The sequence below is a fragment of the Mustela putorius genome, unplaced genomic scaffold (assembly GCF_011764305.1).
Source record: "Mustela putorius furo isolate JIRA1106 unplaced genomic scaffold, ASM1176430v1.1 tig00000695_pilon_pilon_pilon, whole genome shotgun sequence".
NCBI classification, from domain to species: Eukaryota; Metazoa; Chordata; class Mammalia; order Carnivora; family Mustelidae; genus Mustela; species Mustela putorius.
In genome coordinates this window covers 7,274,909-7,295,249 of record NW_025421447.1, presented here as the reverse complement: position 1 = coordinate 7,295,249, position 20,341 = coordinate 7,274,909, and the positions used below count along the sequence as shown (strand labels likewise).

Below are 20,341 nucleotides of genomic sequence, written 5' to 3'. Positions count from 1 at the left end.
CACGGGTCCCGGGGTGTCATCCTGCGGACTCCCGGCTGTCCCTGTTCATGCGGGGACGCTGGGGCCTTCCGCAGCTTTGCACTTGGGCACCACCACCACCGCACTCACTCTGGTGAGTAGGACGACGCCAGGTTTGTAATGGTGGCTTTTTTCTTTTCGCCTGGCCAGCAGTCTAGTCTTTACCCCATGTCTTACCGCTGCAGCGTGTCTGCAGGTCGGGTCAGTTAGTGCCCTACGGATGCAATCCTCAAGCTTTACTAACCCTTACAGACCAAGAATCTTGGGGCGCCTGAGTGGCTTGGTTGTTAAGCCTCTGCCTTCAGCTCAGGTCATAATCTTGGGGTCCTGGGATTGAGCCCCTCATTAAGCCCCGCATCGACTCCCTGCTCAGTGGGGAATCTGCTTTTCTCTTTGTCCTTCCCCCTGGCTTTGCTCTCTCCCTCTCTTACTCTTTCATAATAAATAAAATCTTCCAAAAAAAGTAAAAAAGGAACAAATACTCTCCCCTGACAATCAAATTTTTACTCAAACTCTTTATACAATAATTTACTTTTATTACAAGTTTGTTTTTTCTGATTAAGTAATACACGCTTGTTTTAGAAAATACGGAAATACAGAAACATATAAAGAAGAAAATTAGAATCTTCCATAATTCCACCGCCAATTGCAGCTAAAATCGCTCTGCACGTCCTACTCTCGAAACACTGAGCATTAGCTCACAGGAACTTCTCAGACCCAGCCAGAGGCCATCTTTCTTCAAAGTCTTCATGTCTTTCCCACAGAATAGAAAACAGGAACGTACAACATACAAAAAACATACTCAAGCAGAATGAGGTTTTTTTACAAAGTAGTTTCCTATAAAATCTCCGTTTCTGCAGATGCCTAGCAGTCAAGAGACTTGAATGCAGACTCTCGAGCATTTATTAAAATAAGAGTAGAGAGGGCAGGGGGCTCATCTCCAGATGCCCCCCCGACTCCTTGCGCTGCTGGGGGCAGGGTGGCCACCTTTCCTGCGAACTGGAGGTTTTTCGGTCTTAGGGGCTGGAGCAAGGCGGCGAGGGAGCACCTGGAGGGGATCCGGGGTGAGGAGAAAAGGAGGCAGAGTCAGCCTCCCCGCCACTGCGGAAAGGCTCCGAGCACAAGGGCCCACAGTCACTCAGCAGAGGGGAGAGACCATGCTATGGAAGATGGGCAGGAAGTAGAGGTTGGGCAACATAGAATGGATCCAGCCAGGGACCAGTCAGCAAGAGCCCCTCCACGCCCCCATCCCTGCTCCACTACCCCTCACCTCTTTCCGGGGGATCTCACCCAAACGGGAGTCTGTGTTTCTTCTGGGGACATTATCCCCTCGGCTGTCGGTCCTGCCACACAAACGGAGGGATGAGGATGGGGAGCTGCCCCCCGCCCCACTCCCCAATCTGTCTCGGGAAGAAGAACAAACAAGACGGACCTGGGGGTCCCACGGGAGGACACCCGGCAGACTCGCTATGGAGGTACACTAGGAGGTCACAGTCCTAGATTCTGAGCTCTCAGCTGTGGGGTAAAGAGCGGAAAGCTAAGGCAGGAGGACATGAAGACACAGAGGTGGCAGTCACAGGTGAGGAAACGGACACTGGAAAGGAAGAGACCAGAGAGAGGTGGGAGCCCCGAGGGACAGAGGAAGAGAGAAGACCGTGGGCCCACCGCTCCTCACTTCCTTCCCCGGGAAGGAACAAGGGATGCTTCTCCGTGGCTCCGTGGCCCACACCCGGCCCGCTGGTCCGTCTGAGCCGGGCTGCCCATGGGCCACACCCCCCTGCCAGTGCCCTCCTGGCTGGTACCTGCCGTGTTCCTGCCTCTTCAGGTAGAGCAGCAGGTCCTCTGCCGGCAGCGCCCCCCAGCCCCGAGCCTGGTACAGTCGCAAGAGCTGAGACACATCCATGAGCTGCCCCACCGGAGCCAGCCCGTCTCCACCTGAGAGGCGCAGCGGGAACCCAGAAGGGCCTTCAGTTCCAGGTACTGGCTCCGCACCGAGACCTCCCCTGTCTATGTCCCAGGAAGCCACGGCCCGCGTACCGGTGTCCGGGGAGCTGCCGCTGGGACCGCTGCTCTGGGACTGGCTTGAGGGAAGCTCGTGTGCCCGGAAAAGACTGGACGCCATGGCCAGGGGCACTTTGGTTTTATGAACGGGGGGTGGGAGGTGGGGCACGCGCGGGGCATCCTCCCAGGACGGGACAGCCAGCGGACCTAGCAAGAAGGACGAGATGCGACAATCAAGCAGTGGGGCAAGGGACAAGGAGATGCCCCCCCCCCCCGCCACCCAGTCCTCACAAGGCTCTATGACCTTTGCCAGCTCCCAAAGGTCCGCAGTCAGATCCCACCTTCCCCAACTCCAGCCCCAGCCTTCTTCAGAGTCAGCCCTCACCAGACTTCGGGGGTAACAGATCCACAGAGGGGGCCTCACTGTTCTGGGGGACCGTGTCCAGCAGCTGTGGGGACAACACAGTAAGGTTCCCTGAGGACCAATAAAGAAACACACCTGGGTCTGGGAGGCAGACCCAGGGAAAGTTCCAGAAGGGGGTTATGAGGCAGGAATCAGAGAGACCGAAACAAGTACCAGTCCTGAAAGGGGGACAGCCCCAGGAGAAGAAAACGGAGAAGGGGAGAAGGAGGTGAGGAGGGACGGGCAGGGGCCCTCTCTCACCTGCTGCAAAAAATGCTTGAGGCCCTCGAGCTGGGAGGGGGGCGGCAGCCCCTGCTTGAGGAAGCTGTCGCCATCAGACCCAGGATCTTCCTCAGGGAACGGCCGCTCCGGCCTGTGGTCAGGGTGGAAGGTCCCAGCTGGAAAGGGAAACAGCCACGTGTGTGTTGTCGGGGAAGGGAGTCAGCTACAAAAGAACCCCAAATGCCCAGAGAAAAAGGCCTATTAGATACAGAGGGCATCCCAGCTGGGAGAAGGGCAGGGCCAAAGTTTGCAGTCGCTGGAGAGAGGCCCAGCTGGGTTCTGAGAATTGTGGCAGGCAGGGGAAGGCTGTGCCACTGGGACTCTGAGCAAAGAAACCTTACCACAAGCTCCCTGAAGACCAGAAGCCGATGCTCAGAATGGCTTGAAATTAAGGGACACGCTCTGGCGTGGAGGGGAACACGCCCTCATTCTTTTTAACTATGACTACTTATTTCTACATTTAAAGTCATGATATCACCCGTCTCTCATTCTTCACTGGACCCGGGCTGTCAGGCCTGCACACCAGAGTGCCGCCGTCCACCCAAGTGGACGCCGGCGAGCCAGGAAATGCCACCGCACCCAAGGAACAGTGACCGACCCATCGGGGCGCCTCTCCTTGAGCTGGACCCAAGACACAGAGACACCAATGTCTGGAGTACGGGCTGCGACCAGTGTCACAGCCGATCAAACGGCGGAGAGAAGAGCAAGAACCTGGCAGAGAGCATGGTCCACCAAGGAAGGAGCTGCGCAGGGAGAGACAGCGTCAAGGGCTCACGTGGCCCCAAATCGGCTCTGGAGAGCACCCGGGTCCCAGGTCTGTTTCCCATCAAGCCCAGCGGTGTCAGACTGCCACGAACTCTCCCTGCTCCAAGCACCTCCTGGTCTCGGAGACGGCTGGGGGCTGGGAAACTGACGGAGCTGCACACAGAGAGGTGAGAGGGCGCCCGTGAGGGACGCGGGTCCCCACTTACCCGAGGATGAGGTGAGTTTTGGCTCCAGGGGCTGGAAAGAGTGCTGGCTCTGGAAGGAGGGGCCCAGCAGGAGGCCGAGGTCTGTGGAGGAGCCGCAGAGGACAGGCGGCGGCCCTCCGAGCGCCTCCTCCCCGGCTTCCCGGCTCTGCTGCAGCGCAGGCTTCAGGGCCACGGCCACAGGAGGCAGAGGCCACAGCCTCCGCTCTCCCTTCTCCGGCTCCTGAGGCCCAGGGCTGGAGGGGCTGGTGGTGGGGACCTGGGCACAGAGGAAAGAAGGCAGCTCACACCCTGTGCACGCAGACCCGAGACTGGGCACAGGCACCTGGATTCTACGCTAAAGATGATGTGTGAGCAGAAAGCCCCTAGGAAGGGATCTGGTAACGACCACCACCTCCCATCCCTTTTTCTGATGCTTATTTTCAACCTCTCAGTTCCTGCTCCAGAAGCTGTACAGGTAAGACAGGCAGGCACGGAGACGTGTGCGAATGATAATTACATCAGCTCTGTGCATGGAAGCAGACTGGAGAGGCCGACTTTGATGCCACGAATGCACACTTGGTCAAGTGAGAAGTCCCGCCGCCACGCACGGGAGGCCACCACGGGGGCCAGGCGAGCACGAGGCACAAGCCGCGGGGGCCGCTTCCGGGCAGAGCGCCAGAGCCCGGGGGCAGGGGAGGATGGAGAGCACGTCCCCCTGCACGCCTTTACGAACTATTTGATTTCCCTTTCTTCATGTGTGTGTTATCTCTTCCGAATGAGATTTTAGCTTAAAATAAAAACTGACAAATTATGGCCAGGAAGTGGGAGATGCCACCAGAACAGGGCGAGGCTCCTCTGGGGCTCTCAGGGTGAGACTCGTCTGGGGCTAGGGGAGGAGAGCCGGGTCCCCCGAGTCGGGGCCACTCTGGGAGAGCGGCGACCACGGCGAAAAGACTCCCTTCTTCTTCAAGGAAGCACACGGGGGTTCCCCAGCAATGCGGTGCTAGGACCAACCTCAGGATCAGCCAAGTCCGAGTGGTGATGCCTACCGGGGGGTTTGCAGGCAGCGTGGGGGCACTGAGCAGCTGGTTTGCCTCCTCCCAGTGGGCCTGCAGCATGGCCTGGAGCCTCTCCACCAGCTCGGCCCGCTGCTCCTCCAGCTGCTGGCGGCCGCTCTGCAGGTCACGCACCCGGGCCTGCTCCCGGGCCAGCCTGGGGGAGAGACGGCAGAGGGGATGGGTAGCCTCAGAGGGAGCGGGCACCGAGACTCGGAGAGGTGCCGGGGCTGCTGTAGACACGGACAGGCCCACGGAGAGGGCAGGCCTCCGCCCTGCCCGGTTTGGGCTCTGCGCTCGGGAAAGGGTGGCTGCAGGGACCGGACCTGAGCTCGTAGTCCTGCAGCACCTGCCGCTGCCGCTCCTCCCGCTCCGCCGCCTCCCCCTTGAACTGGGCCAGCTGAGAGGACAGTTCCTGCTGGTGCTGTGCGCTCAGGTCCCGCAGCTGCTTCCTGGGAGGGCGAGGGGGAGGACTGAGGGCTGAGCCTGGAGACCAAGGTCATCAAAGGGGAAAGGGCCAGAAGCTGTGCCTGTGACGGCGAGAGCACCGGCCAGGCTGGCCGAGGCCTGGGGGGCTCAGGAAGGAGGGACGGAGCAGGCGTCTGAGGACAGGGTCCCCAGAAGCAGACCCTGAGGTGAAGGTGTGTGGGACAGTGGCTCACTGAAGAAGCGTTTCCAGAAAACGCTGGTCGGGGAGAGACAGGGGGAGGCCCAGCATTGCCCCTGTCCAGGCAGGGGAGCACCCAGGAGGGCCCAGCACCTGTGTTGCTCCCGCAGGGAGGCGGCCTGCCGGAGGCTGCTCTCCTGGGCTTGCGCCAGCCGCTCGGTCACCTGCTGCTCCAGCCGCACGGCCAGCTCAGACTCCAGCTGCAGCCGCTGGCTCTCGTAGCGCGCCTAGGAGCGAGAAGAGGCTAGCTGAGGGCTCCCCAGGCTGGGGCTGGACGGGAGGCAGACAGAACAGCCAGCACCCCCGCCCCACGCCAGAGGGAGGAAGAACAGGGAGGAAGGAGGGGAGGCTCCCAGGTGGGACTCTGGGGTTCACCCCGCGAAAGGACAGGTGACACCGAACAAAAGAAGTATCTGTGTAGCCTAAAGCAGGCACAGGTCAAAGGAGCCCATCTCCACGACGGGCAGCGGACGTCCCTGTCCCCTCCGCCTAACGCAGGGTTGGGCCGTGTCCCAGGCTCCTTCCTCTCTCTCCTCCCAGTCCTTCTGCGTCTCTCTGAAACCCGACTGCCCCACGCCTAACCGGACTTCTGAATCCCACAGGGATGATTCCTCATCTCTGTCTCATGGGGTCCTGCCTGCCATACCGGCAGTCCGTGTCCCTCACCCCTGCCCCGCTGCCAGCCCCACAACCCCGCGCCCCCTGCTCCCCCAAGTGCCCAATGGGGGCGGACGCTTTCTCGAGCTCCGTCCTCAGTCCTCTCCCTGACAGCCTCCTAACATTCCAGGTCCCAGAGGCTTTCACGTGTGTTAGTAAACACGGGGCACCAGGGCTATGTTTTTTCTTACAATTTATACCTTGAGCGCTTTCTAAATCTGTCGCTTTCACTGGACTTTACGCCCACACACCCAGAAGCCTCCTGAATAAGGGTTCTTGGCTCACCTCAAACAAAACCGCTCCAACACTGAGCTCACCTGGTGTTTTACACTCGAACCTTTTCCTCCTACGTGACTTCTTGCCTTAGTTCTTGGCACGGCTCTCCACAGGGACACCTGCACTATAGGTCAGCCCTGACTCTCCTGCTTCTGTCCACCTTCGAAAGGGCCCTTTCCGTTCTACCTCCTGAACATCTCCTGACTTTAGTCCCCGGCTCACGATGTCGGCCATTCACTACCAGGTCACGCCCACTTGATCTCCTGCGCTCTCTTCTACCCTGCACCCTCTCTCACGTTGCCCCAGGAGATCCTCCACTTTGTGCCCGAGAGAATATTCTAGAATACAAATGTGCTCAAATTTTCCCCTTGTTTGAAACCATCCAAAGGCCACCGCTGCCTGAAGAATGGAGTATGGCTGCCCAAAACAGCTTGTACAGCAATCCCACTCGGCCCGCTCTCCTGCCATGTGAAACCCTTCGCGATTCTACCAATGTAGTTTTTTTTTTTTTAATTTTTAAAAATTGTGGTAGAAAAAAGCACATAATATAAAATTTACCTTCTTAACCACTTCTAAGCGTACAGGTGAGTAATGTTAACTGTATTCACATGACTGTGCAGATCTCCAGGAATTTTCATTTTATAAAAGGAAAACTGTATGCACTGTTTCCCATTTTCTCCCACTCCAGCCCCGGTCTAACTTCTGCGTCCCGATACTGACTGCTCTAGACAGCTCACTGCCTGCCTTCTCCTGGTGGAAAACTTAAAGAGCTACTCCTTCGGAGCCACCGATGGCCCTTAATCTGCTCTACAGAATGGGCGCCCAAGGCTTACATACAATGACGCTCACAGCAGCACTACTTTCATAGTGAAAAAATTGGTGTCTGTGTACATTTCTCATTGAAAGGAAAATGCTTAAGAAAACTAGAAAACTATAATGCCCCCATTCACTGTGACAATACACAACTCTTCAAAGTCACGATGTCCATCTTTCTGCACATACTGCGCATATGGGATGTGGAAAGATGTCTCTATTAAGAGGTAACAGTGACAGGCTGCAGCAAATGAGTATGTTTTTTTAAAGCAGCAACCCACGGGCCACCTGGGTGGCTTGGTCAGTTAAACGTCCGACTCTTGGTTTCGGCTCAGGTCATGATCTCCAGGTCCTGGGACTGAGCCCTGTGCCTAGCTCCTCGCAGGGAGTTACCTGGGATTCTCTCTCCCTCTGCCCTTCCCACCACCGCCAGCTCCTTCTCTCTCTCTCTCTCCCTCAAATAAATAAATACATCGTTTAAAAAAAAAAAAGCAGCAATGCACAAACTCAAATGAAAAGATCCTGAAAGGACACATACAAAGGGACATGGTAAGAAAGGCAACCAGGGGTGCCTGAGTGGCTCAGTTGGTTAAGCAATTGCCTTCGGCTCAGGTCATGATCCCGGAGTTCTGGGATCAAGTCCCACATCAGGGTCCCTGCTCCACGGAGAGTCTGCTCTTCTCCATCTGACTTTCTCCCCTCTCATGTTCTCTCTCACTGTCTCTCAAATAAATAAATAAAAATCTTTAGAAAAAAAAAAAGGTAACCAAGAGTTTCTACATCTGTACTATTCAAACTTGCCTGACAGATAACTTTTATATTGTAAAAGTATTTTTAAAATTTCTTTGGGAAACTCCCAGCCACGCTGATGTTGGCTCCCTTCTTTGTCCATGATATTTACCTCCAATAAATTCACTTTGGCTGAAGTATGCGTGTTGTAATTTCGAAAATGACTCCTAAACAGACAAACTTTAAAACCAGCTGACAAAAGAAGGAAAGTGAGAAAAAAGTAATGAATCTCAAAGGTGACAAGAAAGGAGAGAAGAATAAACATTAAGTATGTAAGACAAAATGAAATCTAAAGTTAAAACATACACCCAGCCATAAATAAATAAACTGAATGTAAAAAAATTTGATGCTCCAATTAAGAGACAAATATATAAAGGCTGAAGTAAAGATTACAAAACTATTGGCCAGGCAAGCTCTACTTTAAGGAAAAAGCTTAAAAAATATTTTTGAAAAGGCTGGTGTAAGTCTAGTAACATCATATTATTAGGCAAAAACTGATTCTAAGATAAAAGGCCTGGAGAGATCTAGAAAGTTATGTCATATGGATAAAACATCCAATTTACCAGGGAAGATATAGAATTTTAAAATTTATATGCCACTTAATAACGGCCTTAAAATGTATAAAGCAGGGGCGCCTGATTGGCTCAGTGGGTTAAGCCGCTGCCTTCGGCTCAGGTCATGATCTCAGGGTCCTGGGATCGAGTCCCATATCGGGCTCTCTGCGCAGCGGGGAGCCTGCTTCCTCCTCTCTCTCTCTCTCTGCCTGCCTCTCTGCCTGCTGTGATCTCTCTCTGTCAAATAAATAAATAAAATCTTTAAAAAAAAAAATGTATAAAGCAAAAACTGACAGACTACAGGAGAAATAGAAAAATCCACATTTGGTGGGATTTTAACAGAAAAAAAAATCAATAAGGAAACAATGATTTAAACAGCTCAATTAAACTCAACACACATACAAATAGACACTTAACATACATAACACTTCACCAATAACATAAGATACATATTTTTAAGCACACATGAGACACTTAGAATAATGGACCATATATTAGAACAAAAATACGTATCAAAAAATTTCAAAGAATTTAAGTAACAAAAATAATATATTTGCTCATATCCGCAAGAAACTTTCCAGTGATGGGGGCAGAGGAAGGGAGAGAGGGGGACCGGGAGGTGCAGCCAAACCGACGAATGTTGCGAAATGTCAACAGGTGAATGTAAGCGTCGTTCATTATACTATTCATGCAACACTTTGTTAAGATAGAAATATTTCAACACACAAAGTTGTGTGGAATACACTTAAGCAATTTTTTTAAAAGACCATACTCTCTAATCACAAAGTTAAGCTATAAATCAATAATAAAAACATAAGTAAAGGGGCGCCTTGGTGGCTCAGTGGGTTAAGCGTCTACCTTCAGCTCAGGTCATGATCTCAGGGTCCTGGGATCGAGTCCCGCATCAGGCTCCCTGCGCGTGGGGGAGTCTGTTTCTCCCTCTGCCCCACCCCTCACATGTGTGCATGCGTGCTCTCTCTCAAATAAATAGATAAAACCTTTAGAAAAATAATAATAAGTAGGGGGCGCCTGGCTGACTCAGTCGGTAGAGCATGGAACTCTTGAACCTCAGGGTTGTGAGTTGGGAGCCCCACATTTGGTGTGGATATTACTTAAAAATAAAATCTTTAAAAAAAAGAGAGAGAGAGGAATAAGAGATTTGACAGGAACGTCTCCTGTGGAAGCCCAGACACTGGGATTACTAATCGAAGACACTGAATCAACAGGCTTAAATATGTTCAATGAACTATCTGGACAACCAACTGGAAATCAGGATAATTAAGGAACAAAGAGAAAAAGTCAACAGAGACATAAATTAGAAAAAAGAACCAAACAGAAATTCTGGAGCAATAAAGTACAATTGATAATATGAAAATTTTACTAGGTGCCACTCCATACCCCTATTTCACTATACACCCCTACTGAAATAACCGAAATCCAGAACATCGACCAGAACAAATGTTGGAGAGAATGTGGAGCAAGAGGAACACACCCGTTCATTGCTGACAGGAACGCAAAATGGTATGACGACTCTGGAAGACACGGTGGTGGTTTCTGACAAAACAAAATGTACTCTAACCACATAATGCAGCACCCATGCTCCTTGGTATTTACCCAAAGAAGTTAAACACTTAAGTTCACACCAAAACCTGCAGCTGGCTGTTTACCGCTCTATTCTTAACTGCCAGAAATGAGAAGCAACCAAGGTGTCCATCAGTAGGCACACAGCTAAATACACCACGGCACACCCAGACTGCAGGATATTATTTAACACTAAAAAGATATGAGCTATCAAGCCACAGAAAGATGCGGAAGAAATGTAAATGCCTATCACTAAGTGAAGGAAGTGAGTTTAAAAAGGTTACATATCGTAGGACTCCAATCATATGACATTCTAGAAAGGCAAAACTACAGAGGCAGTAAAAAAGACCAATGGTTGTCAGGGGCTAGAGGGAGGAAGGGGTGAACAGGACACGCGCCAAGGGTTTTTAAGGCAGTGACACTGAGTGTAACACTATAAAGGTGGATACATGTCATTATAAATTTGTCCAAATCCATAAAATGTAAAACAGCGACAGGGAACCCCAAAGTGTTCTGTGGATTCTAGGTGATAACGACGTGTAAAGGTAGGTTTGTCCATTGTAACCAATGGTCGACTCTGGTGGGGGACGTTGGTAATGGGGGTGGCTATGTGTCTGTGGAGGTAGAGGGTATATGGGAAATCTCTGTACCTTCTGCTCACTTTTGCTCTGAACACATAACTGCCTCCCAAAATAAAGACTATTTAAAAAATTCACCAAAGGGACTCACTGGCAGAGTTCAGCAGGAAGAAGAAAGGGCCAAGGAACCAGAGGATAAACAACAGAAATTGTGCAATCCAATGAGCAACAAGAAAGAACCATCAAGAAACTGAACAGAACCCGAGGGACCTGCAGGACATCCCATAGATGCCTTAGCAACAGATGCATCAGCAAAGTCCCAGAATGACAAGAGAGAAAGAACAGAAAAAAATCTGAAAAAACAAACAAACAAACAAAACCAAACAAAAACAAAAACAAAAACAGCCCCAAACTTCCCAAATTTGATAACAGACATAAATCCACCCATCCCCCAAACTCAATAATCTCTAAACAGAATGAACTAAAGGAGATCCACACTACAACATAGCACAGTCATACTGTCAAAAGCCAAACACAGAGGGGCACCTTGGGGTTCAGGCCATTAAGCGGCCAACTTTGATGTCAACTCTGGTCGTGGTCTCAGGGTCATGGGACTGAGCTTGTGTTGAGCTCGGCGTCGGGCTCCCTGCTCAGCAGAGTCTGCTTGTCTCTCTCCACCTGCTCATCCCCAGGCTCATGTGCACATTTTCTCTCAAATAAATATATAAAAATCTTAAAAACAAAACACAGAGAAAGAAGCAAGAGAGAAGCCCCTTGCCCCTTAGGATAGTGCCTCCGTAAGACTGATTGCCGACTTCTCACAGGAAGTCACGGAGGCCAGAAGGCAGTGGAATGCCACATTCCAAGGGCCAAAGGAAAATCAATGGTCAAGTGAAACAAAACATGAAGACCTTCAAGAACGAAGAAGAAATTAAGTCATTCTTGGATAAACAAAAGTTAAGAGCATTCATTTCTAGGAGACCTGACCTACCGAAGAATGAAGGGAGGCTGCAGGCCAGTGACCAGAAGCCATACGAAGAAATAAAGAACGCCGATGAATGCTGCTCCGTGAGTGAACACAGACGCCTGTGCTACCGTGCTTTCAGTCGGTAGCTCCTTTCTTCCTATGGGATATAAAAGGCAGGTGCACCAAACAGGATGAGGAATCTGTGTCTGTAAAAATGTGAAAGTGGAGAGACGCAGACGTACGGAACACTGGTTCCACACTGTTGAAACTGAAGATAGTGTCCTTCGCTAGTGACCATTACTGTAAGACATTAATTGTAACCTCAAGGGAATCATTTAGAAAATGACTTTAATAATGTACGAAAAGGAAAAACAAAGAGAATCGAAAATGGTACACAAAATATTGATGAAATAATCCAAACAGGGTGACTGAAAAACAGAAACAAGGATGACATACGGAAAACAAATAGTTAAATGGCAGAAATCAGTCCTTCTTCGCCAGTAATTACTTTAAATGTAAATGAATTAAACTCTCCAATTAAAAGGCAGAAATTGGCAGAAGGGATTAAACAACAAAATAAAACAGGATCCACTATATGTGGTCAACAAGAGACCCACGTAAGATACAAAGACACAAAAGCCTGTTAAGTAAAAGGATGGAAAGAGACAGCCTACGCAACAAACAGCAACCAGGAGAGCTAGGGTGGGGACGAGATGATCGTTAGACAAAGTAGATTTTAAGCCAAAAAAGGTTATATCAAGAAAACACGACAATATAAACATCTATGTACCTAACAGAGCCCCGAAACATATGAAGACAAAGGGGCAGACCGCCATGCAGCAGTGGCTGGAAGCATCAATACCTCCCTTTCCATTACGGATGGAACAGTAAGGAAATCAATGGCTGGAATAAAGCTAAACCCGGGCACTACTGCAGGATTCAACAATGAACAGACAAAAATCCTTGCCTTCGAGAAATCCACAAGATTTTAAAAGGGGCAGAATGGAGCATATTAGGAGAAACATTCAAACAGGGGAGGGAACGGGGATTGTCAGAGGCTGCGGATCTTACTCAGCTCGTGGGGAAGACCTCACTGCAAAGATGACCCAGACTCAAGCTACTTCAAGAAGATGTGTGCTAGACAGCGCCCCCCCCCCCAAGCTGATGGCTTCCTGTTGGCTAGGACAGTTCCCAGCTCCCAGCACGCAGCACCCAGAGCGGGGCTGTTGTGCAGACTCAGTGAACACCCGGCGAGCGGCACTGCGGAAGGCTACGGCTGCTCACACACCGCTGTGGAGCCGGACCAACATCCCTATCCTCAGTCTTCCACCAGCAGTTAGTTTCCACATGGTCAGTCCATCACCTCTGTGAGCTGGGTGAAAAGTAAAAGGACAGTCCTCTTCCCAGCACTGGCCTCGCTATCCCAGAAACTGGGTGCGTCCCCTTACATGCATCATTAATGAGGAAAGTCACTCAGGCTGACTTGCTCTGGGAACCTCACTGGTGTGCCCCTACCACACGCTTAACACACACAGTAGTACCCCCTCCACGATTTTGCTTCCGGGCCTTTTGGTTATCTGCGGTCAACAGTGGTCCCCCAGCAGGCCAACCCCCTCCTGATCAGGAAGGTCGGTAGCAGCCTAATGCCGTGTCCCATGCCTGCACCCGCGCCTCCTCCACACCCCTACTTGAGCACCTCCCCATCTCACAACCTCACCTGGAGACAGGTGAGGGAGGGACAGTGAGCCGTGCGGAGAGACCGTATTCGCATAACTTATCGCGATCAGCTGCTGTAAGTGCTCAGGTAGAACATGAGTGACCGTCCATCTCTTACTGTGAATACCTTATAAATTAACCTTGACCATAGGTGCGGCCATACAGAAAACATGTGGTACGTACAGGGCTTAGCAGGACACACAGTCTCAGGCACTGTGTGCCCCACGGACGAGGCAGAAGGCTTTAGGGCTCAAAATTCCTGGTAAAAAATGGCAGCATTGGCCATGACTCCCAAAAGGTCCCTGGGCCTCAGACCGACAGCAACCTCAGGACCGCGCCACCCCCTGACCTGCACCAAGCTCATCTCCAGCTGCAGGGCGTCCCGCTCTCTCCGGGCCGTGTCCAGTTCGCCCTCTAGCCGCCGCACCTCTGACTGCACCAGCACCAGCTGCTGCTGGGCCTCCCGTGCCGCCTGCGCCTCCCTCTGTGCGTTCCCCTGGGAGAGGAGATCCAATTCAACTGCGTGTCCCCTTTGCTGTCCTCCAGTCACCTCCCTTCCCAAAGGCATCCTCCCACGCCCTGAAACCCAAGCCACTGCTCGCCCTCTTCACACCTGACTCTCTGCTGGGCTCTGGAGCATCTCACTCTTCGGTCTTCTGGGTACCAGGTGCCCCCCGGCCCCACTCCTTCCACCATGTGCCCCACGGACAGTTCCTTGCTCTCCAGCCCCGTCCCCTCTGCCCCACATTCTGACACCCATCTCATTCTGTCATTCCGGCCCTCAGCTGGGGTCCCCCACCCTGTGACGGCCGCTCTAACCTTCTCCTTTTCCAGCTGCACTCGCGCCTCCTCCTGCAGGGCCCCACAGCGCTCCTGCAGCTGGCGCTCCTGCTGGGCCCAGGCCTGTCGCTCCTCCTCCAGGGCCAGCCGCAGTGTCTCCAGCTGCCGGTGCTCACTCAGCTGCCCTGCCCGAGCCTCATCCCGCTCCTCCTGCAGGGCCCGGCTCCGCTGCTGCTCCAGCTCCAAGCTCAGGGTCAGCGCCTGCCGCTCCTCCTCCTGGAGTCCCAGGGAAAACCGTGACCCTGAGCAAGCCCTCGAGAGACCAGCCGTCTGCCCCCGTCCAGTGTACCCGCTAAGAATCGTGTCCCCTAAAAACGCAACAGCTGTCAGACCCACAGGCCTATGACATGGCAAACAGGAGCGTATGTTCTAGAATTCGGTACATCCGGGCTCAAATCTGTTTGCGTCCCAGCTGTCACTTGCTACGTGTTCGTAGGCACACCTCTTTCTCCTCAAAGTTGGCCTTGTATCTAGGGCCTGCCTTGTGAGGATTCCGGCAAAGAGCACACAGAGAGCAATTAGCCGTGTCAGGCATGCGCTCAGCGCTCAATATGCGACAGCTGTCGCTATCGCCATTAAAAGAAGCTGCACCAAGATTAGAAGGTCCAGCCTCTGGTCATGAGTCAGCCAAGCAGCAGCCATGACCTGGGACTGTGGGATAAAGCCCGTGAAGATGACAAGGACAGGCTCACATGTCACCAGCACACGTCACGCACACGACCGAGTTCCAGACCCGGCTGCTGATTCATACAGGTAATCATCGTACCATTTCAGCAACAAGAAACCCGACGGAGTCTCACCCCATACCTTTTCTGGCTCTGTCCTAGACCTGAGTTCCCAAACCTGGCTGCACAAAACTACCTAGGAAGCTGCTGATATTTTGGCACATTTCAGCTCCCCGGCCCCATAGCACATCTACCCCCGGCGACGGGTCCCCAGAATCTACACAGTAGGCCGATCCCCCAGAGAATTCTGGTGAGGCGATGATTTGTAGAGTCTCTCAAGCCAACTTGGCAGCCAAGCCCCATTCACAGAGGACCTAGCAGAATGAGCGTTCCAAGGGACAGGCTTGGAGAAACATGCCCCTGGTGCAGCTCCCACACCCACCGATGGCCCACAGCACTCTAGAATTCATGAGTGGCCTCCCCTGGAGTGCACCCAGCCCGGCTCGCTCACCAGTGTCTCTCTTTCCCGTTGCTGCAGTCTTGCACTTTCCTGCTCACGAGTCAGGGCCTCCATGGCCTCGGAAAGGCTCTGCTCCAGGTGGGTCACTGTCTTTCAGGGACAGGGGAACACAGGACAGAGGAACGGAGGGGAATCCCCGCACGTTACACTGCAGAAAGCTTCCGCAATATCGACTTTAAAAGTGAGCCTTAACTCCGCCACTTGGGGGCCTGAAGAGAAGACTGCACAGTGTGGGAAAATCTAGGAAGACGTGGAAGACGCAAGTCCGGCAGCAGGAACAGTAACGGCAGGGAGAGGAATGGGGACAAGAACAGCCGGGCCTGCAGCTCTGAGACTGAGCTCAGCCTGCTGGGGACCCAGATTCGGAGCTATGTGGACCCCTTCCCCTATCGATCTGCACCGCAGGCTCTCATGCTGTCCAATGCGGGTTGCCCACCTCCTGCTGCTTGCTCCTGGTGAACTCAGCGGCCTGCCGTTCCTCCTGGAGCCCCCGCAGCACCTCTGCCCGCTCGGCCTCATGACGGTTCCAGCCCTCCACCACTCGGGCCAGGGTCTCAGGGGAGGAAAGGAAAATGGAATTTCACAGTAATTTTTACCTTCTCCCGGGGGTCGGTAAACCCACCCCCAGCTCTTAGCGTGAACAGAGAAATGCTGGGCGGCCACCCCACCTTTCCTGTTTCTCGGCGCCCCCCACGGAGAGACCCACCCGCTTTCTGCCACCCTGGCACCTTGTCCAGCTGCTCGATCATGACATCCTTCTTGCGGTCTGCAGTCACAGCCACAACTAACTGCTGTTGGAGCTCCAGCACCCGGGTCTGGAGGCTCTGAATATGGCGCTCACAATGCTGAGGAGGAGGAGGACAAGCCTGGGTGTCACATCTCTAGTCTGATGAAATCATCAAACTTCCCAGCGCCTCTCGGCGAAAATGGGCTGAAGAAAGGGAGCCCAGGTCCCAAGAACAGAATAGGTCTGGAGAAGAAGAATCAGGAATTCTGGAGCAGGAATCTAGAGGCCAAGACCAGCTCAGGAGACAGGGCTTGGCTTCCAGGCTCTTCTATTTCCTGGATCTCCCAAGGAAGACTCCTGCGGACCTTTTGGCAGGACAGCAACAGCCCACACCGCAGAGTGGGAGGTGACTCGTGCCTAAAGCAGCTCACTAGGCACAATGGTTAAACGTGGCCAAGGAGAAAGGAGGAAACCTTTCATTCAGGCCCAGGCAGTTTCAAACAGACGAAGAGACGGTTCCAAAAAGGACAACACAACCAATGACTGTAACCTCTCCCCTGCCTAGTCCACCTCTCTGCCTCCTTCACATACACTGAGGCTTGCAGAGACAGTCCATTGTATCACCAGTAGCCATAAAGCCTTCGCAAAAGCCAGCGAGGCATGTTGTTTATTCCCTACACGCTTCTGGAATGTATCCTTGTGTCAGGCACATTCCAGACGCTAGGAAGACAGTGCTGAACAAGATAAGATCTGATCCTCAAGCAGCTTAAATTTTAGAAGCAGACAAGATATCTGGGACTGTGATAAGTGCTACATATATATATATATATATATTTTTTTTTTAAGATTTTATTTATTTGACAGAGAAAGACAAAGCAAGACAGGGAACGCAAGCAGGAAGAGTGGGAGAGGGAGAAGCAGGCTCCCGGCTGAGCAGGGAGTCTGATGCGGGGCTCGATCCCAGGACCTTAGGATCATGACCCGAGCCGAAGCCAGATGCTTAACCAACTGAGCCACCCAGGTGCCCCTGTGATAAGCTCTATGAAGGAAGCACCCAAGGGACCTGAACACCCACCCAGAAGAGGGGTGTGCATCTTAGACCGGATGGTCAAAGTCAGCCTCACTGAAGAGCCATCTGAGCAAAGTCTCAGGTTACAGGCCCTCAACCCTCATCCCTTCCCAGAACCCAGCCTATTTCTAATCTTTGCTACTTTTGAAAGGAAGCCTTGGTGACTCACCTTGCGACGGGTGTGCTCGGAATCCAGAGCATCTTTCAGGCCTTGGAAATCCGGGGGATTGATGGGGGGCCCCGGGCGAAGACTGGCATAGCGGGGAAACAACTCCTCCAGGGCTTGGGCTGAGCTAGACGGAGACAAGTCTTGCAGGGGCTGGGTGCTGAGCAAAGCAGGCAGAGAGTATCAGGCTATGGAAAGCTTTCGAGAGCCCCTAGTCCAAGCGTGACATTTTACAAACAACGAAACGGAAACTCAGAAAGAACAAGAGACTTGGCCAAAGTCATAGAGCTGGACAGCACTCAGGTACCATGATTCACTCCACACTGCTCCTCCCTGTCTACCACACTCCCAGCAGTAAAAGTCTTAGCAGGAACAAGCCAACTCTTCTGGGGGAAGAAGGACTAGAGGTTGGGAGAAAGCCAGGTACTAGGCAACAGATGCCCACGTTCAAGAAGGAGTAAAGGGGGATAGAAAATAAGAAAAGAAAAGGATGAAAACCAAAAGCTAAGGTACAGCATCTTAGGTCCCAAGAGACAGAAAAGCAGGAAAGACAGAACTAAGGAAAAGAACACGCAGCTTTCCGAGAAAACAAGCACGCAAACCAGGAGAACCCCAAGGGGAACTCACTTAAGCAAGGTGGCTGTGCTGTCACTGTCAAAGGAGTCCTCTTCTCGTCTCTCTGAGCCAGGACCCGGAGTGACGGGATCGCCTGCAGGCAGCCAGAGGGACCGCAAAGCCAGAGTCAGGTAAGGATAGGAACAGGGAGCACTTGCAGATGAAGAGAGGAGAGGGCCTTTCCTTTTGACTTTATGCACTTCTCCAGCCGCTCTCCCAAAGAACTGGAGCCTTTCCTCCTGCCCTCTCTTGTCTCAGACGCCTTCCACTCTCTGCCTTCTCCCACCCCTTAAATCTGGGTTCAACTCACGATAGGCTGCATCCCGGGAGTTCTGGAGCATGCTCTGTAGTTGACCCCGAACACTTTCCATCTCAAAGATATGCTTGGAGCCATCCTAGGGAAAAAAAAAACAACACGAAGATCAGAAGCAATCTGAACGACTTATGTTCTACCTACTGCCAGATTCCCTGGCATCTGGGACCCCTAAAACCCAAGAATTTTTACTCCAGCACCTGGGATAGCCAAGAAAACTGGAACTGACTCAATAAGGGTTGAAATTCAAATGTCTACAGAAACCAGGTAAGTAAATAAATTAATTGGGCACAGTAAGACAAGCCTGCTGAGGATCCTTGCCAACTAGAGAACAAGTACCTCGTCTAAAAACCATACAGTTCAGGGCTATTAGTTTTCCAAACTGCTCCTAGTGCCCATCACAAGATACCTCCAGTTTTCCAAACCCAACCAGTGTGCAACACTAATAACCAACCTCTCTGTGACATGCATCATCGATTAGACCATGTTTTAATGATTGACATGCCCAACTGTAAACCATACAGTCAAACGAGCTTTGAGCTGGAAGGAGCTTAGCAAATTTTGCTATCCTTGTGTTCCTAGCTCCCTCTTGAGTTGAAGAAACCTTATCCTCATTCAGTGCCCAAGTCAAGGCACAGCAACCAGCCCTGTGGTGCAGGTGTCTCTGACCACAAAACCCTAGAAGTTTCACAATTTTCCAAATTATGGCATCCCCCAGGCCACTTCCACCCCCATAAACATTTGCTCCCAGGAACAAGGAGAAGGGACTCTGTCACTTAAAGGAATTTGAAATCCAACAACAGGAGTTCAAGTCTCAGAAAAGCAACATTTTTTTTTTTCAAACCAGCGCCCATTCCAAGATCCTAGAGGTCACCAAGACACACCTCTCTCACCTTTTTCTTCAAGTTGTTCTCCAAGCCAACCGACAAGCTGCGACTCAGCTCCTGGGCCAAGCCATCTACCATCTCATGAGGAGGTGGGGAGGTGGTGGGGAGATACAGCTGGGCTCGGGCGGTGGCCTCCGCCTGGCGACTAAGGTGCAAAGAAGCATAGAGCTGGGAGGTCACCTCAGAGGACACTTGGTTCAACCCAGGGGCTTCTGATGAATCACTCAGGAGATCCTCAGCCCGGAGAGGTGAGCCGGGGCTGGTAGCTGATGTCGCCATGAGTACAAGCACGAGAAAACTCCACACAGCAGAGCTGGGAACTCCCGGTCCTGCTTTAGGAGACCCCAGGGGAGGAAGTGCACCCCAAAAGAAGATCTGGGAGAAAGGAGAACGACTCCAAGCCAAGGATCCTTAGTGAGTAGCAGCAGGGAGGCCTTCTGGTTAGAGGAAAGATTTCCAGCGGTTCCAGAGACCATGGGAGAGGGCAAAAGCATTTCCTTCCACAGCCCCTGGAACCGGTGGAAAAGGAGAGTGCAGCGAGGTGGGGGTGGGGACAGAAGACCGAGGGGCGACAGAACAACTGCAGTTCCCCTGGAGTGCTGAAGAACTTCTGGCACACGCTCTTATACTCTCCCACCCAGAACGTGCAAACTGAAACCCAATCCAACAGGGGTCTGATTTCCCTCCAGCAGTCTTATTTGGCCCTCACCTGCCCCGGGTCTCAGAGAGACAGGACCCTCACGCTCCCCACCTCCTCACGCCCCTCGCCATGCACCTGTTCTACCCACGGTCAACCCTCCTGTATATCCCCTCCGACCGCTCCTGTTAAGAAAGCCATAGCAAGGCTCCTCGGAATCCCTCCCTCCGTGCTAACCCAAGAGAAACTTCGTGAACCCTCGGCCACCCCCTCAGACCTCTCTAAAAAGTCCGCCGCCCTCCAGCCTAGCCTGAGACCCTCTACCCCGACCACCCCTAACGACTCCCCGCCACACAACCAGACCTCAGTCCCGCTCAGTTTGCCAAAGTGTGGACTAGGGATTGTCCCCCTCCCCGAGTCCCAGTCCGGGAGACCAAGGACCCCGGCACAGCCACCCCCGCCGCCTTCCCCACACTCAAAACCGTTGGCAGCCTCCCGCCCACCGTCCGCAGCCCCGCCTCGCTCTCCTAGATGACGTCACCAGCCCGGCGCTCTCCCTCGCCGGCGCCCAGACCGCTTCTAAAGCCCGGGAGCC

At 52.6% G+C, this 20,341-nt stretch overlaps 1 protein-coding gene across 9 annotated transcripts; it reads right to left on the bottom strand.

Moving 5' to 3' along the window:
• Positions 1–531: 531 nt before the first annotated feature.
• On the bottom strand, positions 532–20,324 carry CNTROB (centrobin, centriole duplication and spindle assembly protein). 9 transcript variants are annotated; one of them, XM_013060379.2, is made up of 20 exons: positions 20,110–20,324; positions 19,107–19,254; positions 18,220–18,304; positions 17,922–18,003; positions 17,298–17,454; positions 16,061–16,177; positions 15,769–15,885; positions 15,324–15,422; positions 14,127–14,363; positions 13,657–13,803; positions 5,470–5,603; positions 5,036–5,161; positions 4,704–4,866; positions 3,676–3,931; positions 2,684–2,820; positions 2,405–2,468; positions 2,056–2,226; positions 1,821–1,953; positions 1,289–1,361; positions 532–1,066 (listed from the first exon to the last, which is right to left on the bottom strand). In XM_013060379.2, the coding sequence occupies exons 2-20, from the start codon at positions 19,185–19,187 to the stop codon at positions 953–955; spliced, it is 2,493 nt and encodes an 830-aa protein (XP_012915833.1). In that variant the 5' UTR covers positions 19,188–19,254; positions 20,110–20,324; the 3' UTR covers positions 532–952. The 9 variants fall into 9 exon arrangements, 6 of the variants coding, with proteins under 6 accessions (XP_012915833.1, XP_012915829.1, XP_012915831.1 ...); XR_001180793.2 differs by adding an exon at positions 1,451–1,533 and having other exon boundaries at positions 1,012–1,066; positions 2,405–2,494; positions 19,107–20,324; XR_001180794.2 differs by adding an exon at positions 1,451–1,533 and having other exon boundaries at positions 1,014–1,066; positions 19,107–20,324.
• Positions 20,325–20,341: the final 17 nt, after the last annotated feature.

Coding starts and splice junctions, on each gene's coding strand:
- CNTROB (XM_013060375.2), bottom strand. CDS start 19,388: ATGGCGACATCAGCTACCAGCCCCGGCTCACCTCTCCGGGCTGAGGAT. Junction 14,364..15,323: donor AACGGGAAAGAGAGACACTG/GTGAGCGAGCCG, acceptor CTGGGACTCCAG/GAGGAGGAGCGGCAGGCGCT. Junction 3,932..4,703: donor CGCTGCCTGCAAACCCCCCG/GTAGGCATCACC, acceptor CTCTGTGCCCAG/GTCCCCACCACCAGCCCCTC.